General features: G+C 38.0%; 1 protein-coding gene across 1 annotated transcript in view; it reads right to left on the reverse strand.

The window, feature by feature from the left end:
* Positions 1 to 14,203, reverse strand: part of CFTR (CF transmembrane conductance regulator) — a gene marked incomplete at its 5' end in the record, with an annotated part of 213,804 nt that overhangs the window by 157,227 nt on the left and 42,374 nt on the right. Inside the window, 1 exon segment of the mRNA NM_174018.2 lies at positions 10,537 to 10,645. Within this exon segment, the coding sequence (NP_776443.1) occupies positions 10,537 to 10,645 (109 nt within the window).

Consider the following 14,203-nt stretch of genomic DNA (forward strand, 5'->3'; position numbering starts at 1 on the left):
AAGTCATTACAGTCATGTCTGACTCTTTGAGACCGCATGGCCTGTAACCTGCCAGGCTCCTCTGTCCATAAAAACTGTTTAAACTCAGTAGGAGACAAAAATAATTCAAATAAAATGATAATACACTTTTTAACAATTTGGAAATGTTTTTAAAATTATAATACCTATTGTTAGGACTGAATTTTCATACTTTAGTATAAGGAAAGTAAATTAATATATCTTTTCTGGAAGGCAATTGGAAAATCTACTAAAATTTAGCTTTTAAAGAGATGTGCATTGAAAGATTATTTATAACAGTGAAAAATTGGAGGCAATCTAAATGTTCAATGATGAGGAACTGATAAAATAAATTATGGTACAGCCACATGAGTCATTAAGCATTAAAATGACTAGGTAGAAAAGTATCTAATGATATGAAAAGGCATTCATAATGCATTAAGAGAGGTAAATTTATAATGCATTATTTAAAGTAATGATTCACATCCCTTCGTTAAGTATATATATTCTTATGGGAAAAAGTTGGAAGATAAGCATCAAGTTTATCAATAATTATCTGATAATTTTCTTAATCATAAAAACACTCAAAATTAATAAACTTTAGATAGAAAGTTGTATATACCTTATGATAGTAAATAAATGATAAAAAGAAAACACACATACAAAAAAATGGAAGTGTAAACACACAGGCAGGGATATACCCAGAATTTACCATAAAATACAAACAGTACTGGCTTACATACCAAAGGAAAGGCTTATGATTTGAGAGAGTAAACAAAAGTGTCAAATTTTTATTTATCTTGATACACTACAGTCTGATGGAAATTTTTGACTTTATACTAACTGCTAAACAAACATTTTACATATTTGACATAGAAAATAAAACCTACCCACTGTTCCAACTATGCAATTTTTGCAAAAATGTATGTACACCAACACCAAGAACAGAATTCAAAAGTATCATCATAGTATCTGTCTACCCTGAAGCATGTTTTTAGATTCAACGCCTAACTGAAAATGTTTTGCTTTTGGTATTTTCCTTTGAGTGTTTATTGATTTAATAACTATTACTAGCAATGTCTTTACTAGAAATCTAAGCTATGTTCTTCATGTTTTATAAGAACATGTTCCTGGACTTGCTGATATAGTAGCAAGAGTAGGCTTAATTCAGAAAATGGAATACTATAAGATATGTTAAAATATTAATTTTAATTTCTGAAATAATAGTTAGAGTCTAGGTATTTTTATATGCTCTAGAAATATGAAATTGGTACTCTAAGACTTGCTTCTAGAGTATGGAAAAATAAGTAAATGCAAATAATAGGAGTATTTGTAAAGGTCGGTATAGACTATATTTAATGGTACAGTAACAGGTAACACTTATGAAGCACTTTCTTTGTACCAAGATATACTCCACATGCTTAACTTTAATTTGCACAATAATTCTATGAAGTAAGAGCTATTATTGTCTCCATTTACAATTTTAAAAAACTGAGACAAACAGTCTAAATAACTTGTCCAGTGTCAGACAGCTAGCAATTGGTTAAAACTAGGATCAAACCAGTTTGGTAACAGAGCCTCAACTCTTATTTATAACCTTAAATCAAAATGAAAACTGTTATAACATGACCTGGTTTTCCCCAAGTTGATCATCAGTACAAGCATTGTGATTTGTTCAACATTAAACTACCAAATCAAGTTATGGTAATATCACTGCAATTTAAAATAAATACTATTTTTCTAGGCCCCATATGATAGACACATAATTTAAAAGTTAAAAGGAATCATAGAAACTGTACACCATCACCACATCACACTCATGAGTCACCACTCGATACTGGTTAACTAGAAGACATAAAGAGGCCCCAAGCTCACAGCAAGAATGAGGAAACTGGGCCACCGGTCCCAAAAGAGTCGGACATGACTTAGTAACTAAACAACAATAAACATGCAGTTTAAGCTGTAAGTACAATACATGATCACAGATGATTCCTAATTTATAAATCAACTTAATTCTAAAGTTTCACATGTGAGAACAGATGCATTTTGCCCCAGAGACAATATCCTATGAGACATGGTGTTGGATTCCTAAATTCGTCTTTAAAAACACATGTAATGCTAAATGCTTGTGCAGCAACTTTGTGTTCAATAGTACTGTAAAAGCCTAACCAACCCACATAATATTGTTTTTAACAGAAAGAGATTGGATCATCTCTCCATGCAATCTTGAGAGTACCTCCTAGCTATACCTTTGCCCTCTCCATGCACACTGTCATCTACTCTCCAACAGAGTCTTGAGAGAGAGTGCCAGAGTAAGACACAGAAAGTTAATAGTTAACATTGGGACTTTGAAATAAACCCTTCAGTTCAGTTCAGTTCAGCTCAGTCACTCAGTCGTGTCCGACTCTTTGCGACCCCATGAATGGCAGCACGCCAGGCCTCCCTGTCCACCACAAACTCCCGGAGTTCACTCAGACTCACGTCCATCGAGTCAGTGATACCATCCAGCCATCTCATCCTCTGTCGTCACCTTCTCCTCCTGCCCCCAATCCCTCCCAGCATCAGAGTCTTTTCCAGTGAGTCAACTCTTCACATGAGGTGGCCAAAGTACTGGAGTTTCAGCTTCAGCATCAGTCCTTCCAAAGAAATCCCAGGGCTGATCTCCTTCAGAATGGACTGGTTGGATCTCCTTGCAGTCCAAGGGACTCTCAAGAGTCTTCTCCAACACCACAGTTCAAAAGCATCAATTCTTCGGCACTCAGCCTTCTTCACAGTCCAACTCTCACATCCGTACATGACCACTGGAAAAACCATAGCCTTGACTAGATGGACCTTTGTTGGCAAAGTCATTTCTCTGCTTTTCAATATGCTATCTAGGTTGGTCATAACTTTCCTTCCAAGGAGTAAGCGTCTTTTAATTTCATGGCTGCAGTCACCATCTGCAGTGATTTTGGAGCCCAAAAAAATAAAAGTCTGACACTATTTCCAGCTGTTTCCCAATCTATTTCCAATGAAGTGATGATCTTCATTTTCTGAATGTTGAATTTTAAGCCAACTTTTTCACTCTCTTCTTTCACCTTCATCAAGAGGCTTTTTAGTTCCTTTTCACCTTCTGCCATCAGGGTGGTGTCATCTGCATATCTGAAGTTATTGATATTTCTCCCAGCAATCTTGATTCCAGCTTGTGCTTCTTCCAGCCCAGCATCTCATGAGGTACTCTGCATAGAAGTTAAATAAGCAGGGTGACAATATACACCCTTGACATACTCCTTTTCCTATTTGGAACCAGTCTGTTGTTCCATGTCCAGTTCTAACTGTTGCTTCCTGACCTGCATACAAATTTCTCAAGAGGTAGGTCAGGTGGTCTGGTATTCCCATCTCTTTCAGAATTTTCCACAGTTGATTGTGATCCACACAGTCAAAGGCTTTGGCATAGTCAATAAAGCAGAAATATTCCTGTTCGTTTCCAAGGCAAACCATTCAATATCACAGTAATCCAAGTCTATGCCCCAACCAGAAACACTGAAGAAGCTGAAGTTGAACGGTTCTATGAAGACCTACAAGACCTTTTAGAACTAACACCCAAAAAAGATGTCCTTTTCATTACAGGGGACTGGAATGCAAAAGTAGGAAGTCAAGAAACACCTGGGGTAACAGGCAAATTTGGCCTTGGAATACGGAATGAAGCAGGGCAAAGACTAATAGAGTTTTGCCAAGAAAATGCACTGGTCATAGCAAACACCCTCTTCCAACAATACAAGAGAAGACTCTACACATGGACATCACCAGATGGTCAACACCAAAATCAGATTGATTATGTTCTTTGCAGCCAAAGATGGAGAAGCTCTATACAGTCAACAAAAACAAGACCAGGAGCTGACTGTGGCTCAGATCATGAACTCCTTATTGCCAAATTCAGACTTAAATTGAAGAAAGCAGGGAAAACCACTAGACCTTTCAGGTATGACCTAAATCAAATCCCTTATGATTATACAGTGGAAGTGAGAAATAGATTTAAGGGCCTAGATCTGGTAGAATGAGTGCCTGATGAACTATGGACAGGTTCGTGACATTGTACAGGAGACAGGGATCAAGACCATCCCCATGGAAAAGATATGCAAAAAAGCAAAATGGCTGTCTGGGGAGGCCTTACAAATAGCTGTGTAAAGAAGAGAAGCGAAAATCAAAGGAGAAAAGGAAAGATATAAGCATCTGAATGCAGAGTTCCAAAGAATAGGAAGAAAAGATAAGAAAGCCTTCCTCAGCGATCAATACAAAGAAATAGAGGAAAACAACAGAATGGGAAAGACTAGAGACCTCTTCAAGAAATAAACCCTTAGCCACACTTAATCTCAGTGGGATTCCTGTCCCTTTCATTCAGGGACTCCTTGGCCATGATAAGTCCACCTAGTTCTTTTCTCACAACTGTAACTTCTAACTAGCCTTTCTCTTCTTCTATGACCCTGCAAGTCCCTGCTACTCAAAGTATAGTGCTAGGAAAAGAGCATCTTCACCTGGGAGCTTTTTTCTTTTTTTAATTTTTATTGGCATATAGTTGATTTATATTATCGTGTTACTTTCTTGTGAAGTGAGTGAAGTCGCTCAGTCGTGTGTGACTCTTTGCGACCCCATGGACTGTAGCCTACCAGGCGCCTCAGTCCATGGAATTTTCCAGGCAGGAGTACTGGAGTGGGTTGCCATTTCCTTCTCCAGGGGATCTTCCCAACCCAGGGATTGAACCTGGGTCTCCCACATTGCAGGCAGACGGCTTTACTGTCTGAGCCATCAGGGAAGCCCTTTCTTTTAGAGATGAAGAATCTTAGGTTCAACTCAGAAACTTCTATATTTTAGCCAGGTGGGAAGAGCTGCTGCCTAGTATGTATATAAAAGTTTGAGAAACATTGTCCTTCTGTCATTAAGGGAGCTAATAATTATTTTTTTGTTTAAAAATTTTTGATATCATTTTTAAAAATTCAACTAAAAAGTTCCAAAAGTACCACCCCACCCCCCATATCCTCACCTTAGATTCTAACGAAAGTCAGATGCATTCAGTGAAAATGTTCATGCCAGTCTACCTCAATCAGAATCACTGGGGGAATTTTATTCCAGAGTCCATCTCAGACCAAATAAACCACTTTATGTAGGGTCAGACTGGTTACACTAAAGTAAAAATAACCTGTTTCAAAGAAATCTAAACCATATAATTTTCCAAACCTTGTCACAGGAACTGGATAGTACACTATGGGCTGCACAAGTAAGTGTAGCCATGTCTTAGGAATGGGGGTTCTAGTAGAGGACGGAAATATTCAGGATACAGGGTGAGTGTAGGCAGTATAGCGTTCAAGACCCCAAGGGGGTAAGAGAAGAAGTTAGATAGAGGGGATGGGAGAGGAAGCTGAAAAGAGTCCTCCATGACAGTCATCTAGATTTGCTGGAGGTAGCTGACCTTTACCATCTGAGCCAGCAGGGAAGCCCACTTCCCTGGTGGCTCAGATGATAAAGCATCTGCCTACAATGTGGGAGACCTGGGTTTGATCCTCTGGAGAAGAAAATGGCAACCCACTCCAGTATTCTTGCCTGGAAAGTCCCATGGATGGAGGAGCAATGGTAGGCTACAGTCCATGGGGTCACAAAGAGTTGGACACAACTGAGCAACCTCACTTTCTTTTTGACTTTCACTTTCAGCTGACCTTAGGTTAAAGGGACATGCTAGTAAAAGTTATGCTTAAAGCTCTTCAAGCCAGGCTACAGCAGTATGGAAACCAAGAACTTCCAAATGTACAAGCTGGGTTTAGAAAAGGCAGAGCAACCAGAAATGAAATTGCAAACATTCCCTGGATCATAGAGAAAGCAAGGGAATTCCAGAAAAAAAAAAAAATCTACTTCTGCTTTATTGACTACACTAAAGCCTTACAAGCACAACAAACTCTGGAAAATTCTTAAAGACACGGGAGTACTAGACCACCTTACCTTTATGCAGGTCAAGAAGCAATATACAAACTTGTACGCAGGTCAAGACGCAACAATTAGAACTGGATATGGAACAATAGACTGGTTCCAAACTGGCAAAGCAGTACATCAAGGCTGTATTGTCATCTTGCTTATTTAACTTACATGCAGAGTACATCATGTGAAATGCCAGGCTGGATGATTCACAAGCTGCAGTCAGGATTTTTGGGAGAAATATCAACTTCAGATATGCAGATAATATCACTCTAATGGCAGAAATTGAAGAGGAACTAAAGAGCCTTGTGAAGAGACTGAAAGAGAAGAGTGAAAACACTGGCTTGAAACTCAACATTCAAAAACCTAAGATCATGGCATCTGGTCCCAACACTTCATGGCAAATAGAAAGGGAAAAAGTGGAAACAGTGACAGATTTTAGTTTCTTGGGCCCCAAAATCACTTCAGATGGTGACTATAAGCATGAAATTCAGACACTTGCTCCTTGGAAGGAAAGGCATGACAAACCTAGATAGCATATTAAAAAACAGAGGTATCACCTTGTCAATAAAGGTCTGTATAGTCAAAGCTATGGTTTTTCCATATGGTAGTTATGTAAAGATGAGAGAATTGAATCATAAAGAAGGTTTAGAACTAAAGAACTTATGCTTTCATACTGTGGTGCTGGAGAAGACTTTTGAGAGTCCCTTGAACTGCAAGGAGATCAAACCAGTCAATTCTAAAAGAAATCAACCCTGAATATTCATTGGAAAGACTGATGATGAAGTTCCAATGCTTTGGCCACCTGATGCAAAAAGCTGACTCAGTGGAAAAAACCCTGATGCTGGGAAAGATTGAAGGCAAAAGGATAAGAAAGTGGCAGAGGATGAGATGGTTAGATAGCATCACCAACTCAATGGACATTAGTTTGAGCAAACTCAGGGATATAGTGAAAGACAGGGAAGCCTGGCGTGCTGCAGTCCATGTGGTTGCAAAGAGTCAGAGTCATGACTTAGTGACAACAACAGCAACAATGAAAAGGGACATAAGTAAGTCAAAGTGCCTACACCAGAGACTACTCATGTGTAGAATTTCCCCAAACACTCTCTTCATTAGCAGTATGCCTGAACTCAAACACCTACCCAATGTCTTTGTCCAAACATGATGACAAAGATCTTCTTTGGCAAGACAGACTGTGGGACTTGACAACTCTAGCACCACAAGTCCCAAGACATCTTTATGCCCCTTAAACTTCTGGGGCTTAAGAAATTTAAATAATAAAAGTAGTTTGACCCAAGTTTTACTGATGTGTATCTCAATTTGATGATGGAAATATGCCCAGAGCTGCCTAGGAGTCAAAAATATATTTGAGCACGCACTTGTAAATTTCTTATCATAATAAAAGTATCATGATAACCATATTCTCTAAGTAATCTGCTTATAGAACTCCCTTCCCTTGACTCCCTCTAACTGTCCTTAATTGACTCACATAATTTTTCAACAGTCAGTTTCTCTTCTATGCTCAGAGTCTTAGATGTTAAAGGCAATTTTGTATCTGGCTGCTGAGTCAAATGCAGAAAAGAAAAAAAAAAAAACAAGTACATAGTTAATGAGGAGAGGCTATAGCTAATATGACTTAAAATTACATCACTATTGCAGAGAGACAAACTCTTTCCTGATGGCATTTCCTTTTTTTTCTTAACCTTTCACAGTCAACAGCAAATTTTATAGTACTTTTTCTATCAGTCCTGAAACCAATCAAACCTTCTTTACACCATAATTATTCTGGTTTAGAGGGACTAAGAACACACAGGACACCTTGAAAGTATGTCCATCTTTTACCAAGCATAATCTTATAGCAGGTTCGAGAATCCCTGCTCATTTAATGCAACAAAAATTACCAGAATGACACACACAGAGGAAAGAAGAAACACCCAGAAAGAATACAATAAATACCAAGGCATTTGGTACAAGTTGTTTAAAAGGAGAGAGGTCTTATTAGAATAGTGAATTTTTCTCTCCTTCTTTTCTTCCTGTAACAGATTAAAAGAATGGAGTAGAGAGATCAGATGCCCTGAGAAGCTACAATCATCTTAATGACCACCATATAAATTCTTAAAGACTTAACAGTTTTCAGCATTTTCACTGCTTAAAACTGCACAGTGAGGCCATCAAGGCTTTACTCTGTGACAAGGCTGAGAAACCCACAGCCTCAGCACACCTGTGCCAATAAATATTCTCTCCCTGCCTTCCCACCATACACATGTCAATTGCTTTCCCCACCAGTCCTTTTCCTCATCCATATTCTGCTGGTTATCAGCGGAAGTTGAGCTGATGGAAATCAACTTTGCCCTTTAAACGTGCTGTCAGTTCCAGACCAGGGGCTTTGGGCCCGGCTTAGCTCAGGAGCATCCGTCACTCCTCACTCCCACCTCTGGGTAGTTAATTAATACACCTACAAAGGCTTTAAGATTCCTTTTGCTGGGATATTTTTAGGCTTGAGACATTTAAGAACAAGCTAGTCTTTCTCCACATTCACTTCATTCTTCTACTACTTAATTTTTTCTATATCTTTGACCCTTAGCACTTCTGGCTCTTGGGTGGATTTCACACAATTCCTTTCCAAGTATAAGCGGAAACATTCCAGTTGGTTCCCCTGTCCTGCCACCAAAATCTGAATTTTCTTCAGATTTGTCCCTGAGGTGACCCTAGAAGAATCCTCAACCTTCAAACTTTTAACCTGTATCTCCTGAGAAGATGCAGAGTAGATCAGCAGGCCCAAGACTGATTACTACAGCCACCATTCTATTTAGTACTGACATACAATCATTATATAGTGACAGAGCAATTATAATCTGATCTAATGGAAGGGTCACAGGCTTTGGAACCAAAGAGACCTGGCTATCACCAAATTTGCCATATGCATAACTTTGAAAAGTTACTTAATTTCCTGCATCTCAATTTTCCTTTCTGTTGGAGACACTAATGCCTGCTTCATAGCATTACTAGGAGAATTAAACAAAATAATCTTTATAAAGGGCTTAATGCTGAACCTGGAATAGCTAAGATACTCAATAAATATTAAACTATATTTTGATCTGTGTATATCAGACCAAACATAAATTTTATAAATATGTTCATGCATCATCTAAATTTCCATGTTTAGATGAGGGCTTTTGTTCACATGAAACTTCTATCCTGGTGGAATCTAGAGGAACAAACTATCTCACAAGTCAGGCAGAGCATAAAAAGGACTTAATAATTCAGCCTTTCTCCCAGCTTCTACTCAGTTGTGTTTATGTTAATCAATGGAAGCAGCATGTGATGGAGAACATGAAGAAAAATGAGTTTCACCACGGCCTTAGTAATGGCATAACAATTATCTAAAGTAGTCACTTTGATCCAAGGATGACCATTATATGTTATGGCCAGAGAGAATTGTACTTTTAATACTCTGGTTCAAAGGCAGAGTTTGTAGTCAGCAAGGCAATCAACACATTTTTTTAAATAGATAAAACTGTTTCCCAAAGTCTGGGTGCTCACATTAAGAAAAATCACCTCAAAAATATCTTAAAAGATAATGAATTCCTCAGCTGCCTTATTCATATTTACAAATAAAATAGCATCACCCCCAAACTACTGCACATTTCCATACAGATAGATAAACAGACAATTTCAAAAGGCAGAAGAATGTCTTCCATGAGGTCATCAAGAGGATTATAAAACATGTGATCATCCTTGTCAAAACAAATGTGGAAACGTACTTATTTGGTATGCATTAAGCACAAGTTCTTAAAGCAATGCAACTTGCTGGGCACCTCTTGGGGAGCACTAATGCACTCCTCACTTCCAGAGGCATAAAGACCAATATAATTGCAACACAAATCCATCCAGTTGGTACCTAACCTCCCAAAGTAAATATTGTACAGTAAGTTTTCAACTTGCCATCACTTTTACAGGTTACAATCAAGGATACAAAATGATGCTCTGGTGATGTAAAAAGTAATAGGTTAGAGTCACATTTGACAGCAGCTGGGGAACATAGACTGCACTTGAGCACCATAAAGCCTGGAGTCCTCACACATGGAGATCTCTTCACAATGCAGGTGACACAGAAGATTGAGAAAACATACTGCAGGAGTACTTCACTGCTGTATTTTTAATTTTTGCTATTTAAAACAATTCAGCATGCAGATATGATTTCAAAATATTACAAATACTCATGTATGAAATTAGCTGAATTTTACCTAATTCTCCTGATACTGTCTCCTGACCTTCTTATGTACAATATAGGAAAATAAAATCACCCGCAATCTTATATTCCAGTACAATAATGTGATTTGTGATAACAGAAATGATTTTTTTTAAGATTTATTCTACTGAACCCATTTTAAATTATAATACGCCACCTGTGTTCCAGTATCTCTTAGTTCCAAAGCACTTTTTACTTGTCTCCACTAAAGTTTTAGTGGTTTCTTTGTATTTGGAGTTAGATTAGTCCTTTTTCCTGTGTACCAGATTACCCTATTCCTTTTACAATCTTAAAAATGAATGTAATTATTTTAACTACAGTGAGTTTACAAATAAAAGCCTTACCCCTAAATATAATATGATTCCATAGAACATAAATCTCCAGAAAAAGCATCGTCGAAGGGCATTTATGAGTTTGGGATTTTTCTTTGAAGCCAGTTCTCTGTCCCATTCTCTGCAAAAGAATAAAAAGTGGGACCAGTAAGTTGCATGTGCAAATATTTGAATTCTCTATTTCCCTTAACATAGTTTTATTCACACAAGTACATCCATGGAGATTAACCCAAGTGACCAGAGAGACAAAAACTTGTGGGGGAGCTTCCAACACTATCTCAGGCAGATATTTGGCTGAATTCAATGCTCCACCATACACTAATTTTCAAGGAGTTGACTTCATGACAAGTCCACATTATATATGCTAAAGAAATGTTCTGGGATTCTAAAAATCAATGAATGTGAGAGTTGGATAAATAAAATACAACTCTTATGAATACACATAACCATGCTTGGAACAAGGTGAAAAATAAATACTTAATTTTTTCCTTTACGTCTTATTCTTTATCTATTTGTAACTGTAGTGGACTGTACAAAATTTTGCTGTAAAACCAAAAACAAGGTTAAAAGTCAGGTGGATTTTTCTGTGATTTAACATTAGAAAAATGTATTATTTGGATTTTGTTTTTAAATGTAGGAGTATGGAACAAATATCATCAAATGTCACTTTCATATAAAAGTCTTTGGAAAATTGGGATATAATCAAATTCTGTATTTTCTGGTAGAACAGAAATTTAAAAGTATGAAAAATGGTTGGTATTAAATAAATGTTGCTTTTTCTTTAAATGCTATACATCCATAACCTGATTATATTTAAGGTTTTGCCATTACTTTCTGTTAATAAAAACCTTCTTCTTTCCAAGTGGTTAAAATATATCCCTAAATGTTACCCTTCATCTTCCTTTTTATACTGTACAGAGATGAGAAATTTCACAGGAAAGAACTATATAAAGATTCTGCATTTTTTCAACAGCTATTCTCATCACTGGCTTTCTCTAGTAGCTCAATGGTTGAGAACCTGCCTGCCAAAGTTGGAGACTCGAGTTCAATCCCTGGGTTGCGAATAACCCCTGGGGAAGGAAATGGCAATTCACTCCAGTATTCTTGCCTGGGAAATCCCATGGACAGAGGAGCCTGGTGGGTTACAATCCATGGGGTTGCAAAAGAGTCAGATGCAACTGAACAACAAATTCTCATTACTATCCATCTACCTTTATTAGAGGTGTTCTAAGTTATTCCGAAGGAAGCTCACACATCTGAGATATGAAGGCAGATTTGGCAATCATGGGCATTGTACATGGACACTCGCTTTCCTGAGAAGCTTACTATCTATCATGCCTAACCCCTATGCCATCCATCTATCTGCTCACACTCTTTCCACTCCTTACTCACACACAGTACTTGCCTCCCTTCCATGTCATGCAGTGATTCACAACAGGGTAAGAAGCAAAATATGGAGGCAGAATCTGCCTCTTTCAACGGAAGAATGAGTCGGATGAGAAAACCAGGAAGACAGGTGGTACATAAACCAAAGAAACGATTTCAAGGTGGGAAGAAGTGGTCAACCCTGAAGTCATGGTAGGAAGATGTCATTATATTTCATATTAAGAGACCTCTGGTGAACATGGTCAACATCATCTTAATAACATGGTAAACACAAAAATTATAGTCAGGGAGCTGGGATGTAAAGGAAAGGAGGAGAAGTGGAGAAACCAGGAGAGCAGAGAATATTAAGAATGAAAAAAAATTAAAAAAAAAAAAGAATGGGGTAGCGATCTGAGGGGGAAAACAAAGCTGCAGAATTTTTTTTAGTGGATGGGACTTGTACTACTGGAATGTGAAGGAATTGGCAGTGAGGGTAGATGCTGTGTTAGACCCAGTAAGCATTCTGAACACCAAGAGCTGAATCACAAGGGAAGAAATTTTATACTTAGCAAGTACGTAGCTGAGTTATACTCATGAAATGAATGTGTGGTTTGCACACAGGAGAGTTACACAGAGTTCAAATCCAAGGTCACAAACTGAGCCAGATGGACCAATGTACTTCAACTGCAGGGTAACTGCCTGAGGGCCTTTGTCACAAATCAGTTTTCGAAATATGAGGCAGGGTCACTTTCCAAGGGTGCAGTGGAAACAGTGACTGACTTTATTTTTGGGGGCTCCAAAATCACTGTAGATGGTGACTGCAGTCATGAAATTAAGACACTTACTCCTTGGAAGGAAAGTTATGACCAACCTAGACAGCAGAGTTGGACACAACTGAAGCGACCTAGTAGCAGCAGCAGACAGCATATTAAAAAGCAGAGACATTACTTTGTCAACAAAGGTCCATCTAGTCAAGGCTATGGTTTTTCCAGTAGTTATGATTGGATGTGAGAGTTAGACTATAAAGAAAGCTGAGCGCAGAAGAATTGATGCTTTTGAACTGTGGTGTTAGAGAAGACTCTTGAGAGTCCTTTGGACTGCCAGATCCAACCAGTCCAACCTAAAGGAAATCAGTCCTGGGTATTCATTGGAAGGACTGATGTTGAAGCTGAAAATGCAATATTTTGGCCACCTGATGCGAAGAGCTGACTCATTTGAAAAGACCCTGATGCTGGGAAAGATTGAAGGCAGGAGGAGAAGGGGACGACAGAGGATGAGATGGCTGGATGGCATCACCGACTCAATGGACATGAGTTTGGGTAAACTCCAGCAGTTGACGATGGACAGGGAGGCCTGGTGTGCTGCGGTTCATGGGGTCCCAAAGAGTCGGACATGACTGACTGACTGAACTGAACTGAGAGTTACAAAGTACCATAAGTGTATGTTACTCTTCCAAAATGTTTGAATAAACTCTAAGTAACAACTTTTATTTAAAAAAAAATACATAAGAGAAGAAAGAAGAAATACCCCCCAAAGACAAAAATATTAATAGGGTTTGTGGACTTATGCTGGCACACAGCTGTTGAATTGGAAAAAAGTGGGTACATTTGATATGAAGACAATGAAAACTGAGGAGAAAAAAATGTTAGACCAGATAATACTACAAATTCAGGTATATGTCCTCTATTCAGCCACAGATAAAAATAAACCTGGAGTAAACAGGTTTTGAGTAGCCTAGTCCTACTGTGATTAATCTTTTGTTCAGCATCCATTTAGAACTTAGATATTCACTATCTACTAGATTATTTTGAACTTGCTGATAAAACTACAATGTATTATGTTTATATATTTTATCCCTGCAGCAGTGTTACAGGTTTTTGCATAATGTCAGCCATTTCACATTCAATCATCATTTATTCATTCAACAAATATGTACTAAGCACCTACTAACATGGCCCTACATGTCCTCAGGTTCCACATCTGTAGATTCAACCAACGGGGGAAGGAAAATATTCACCAAAAAAAATTTTTCAAAAAGTTTCAAAGAGCAAAACTTGAATTTTTCATGTGCTGGCAACTATTACATAAAATTCACATTTTATTAGGCATTATAAGTAATCTAGAGAGATAATCATGATGGTGTGATCACTCATCTAGAGCCAGACATTCTGGAATGTGAAGTCAAGTGGGCCTTAGAAAGCATCACTACGAACAAAGCTAGTGGAGGTGACAGAATTCCAGTTGAGCTATTTCAAATCCTGAAAGATGATGCTGTGAAAGTGCTGCATTCAATATGCCAGCACATTTGGAAAAC

Source organism: Bos taurus, chromosome 4 (assembly GCF_002263795.3).
Source record: "Bos taurus isolate L1 Dominette 01449 registration number 42190680 breed Hereford chromosome 4, ARS-UCD2.0, whole genome shotgun sequence".
NCBI classification, from domain to species: domain Eukaryota; kingdom Metazoa; phylum Chordata; class Mammalia; order Artiodactyla; family Bovidae; genus Bos; species Bos taurus.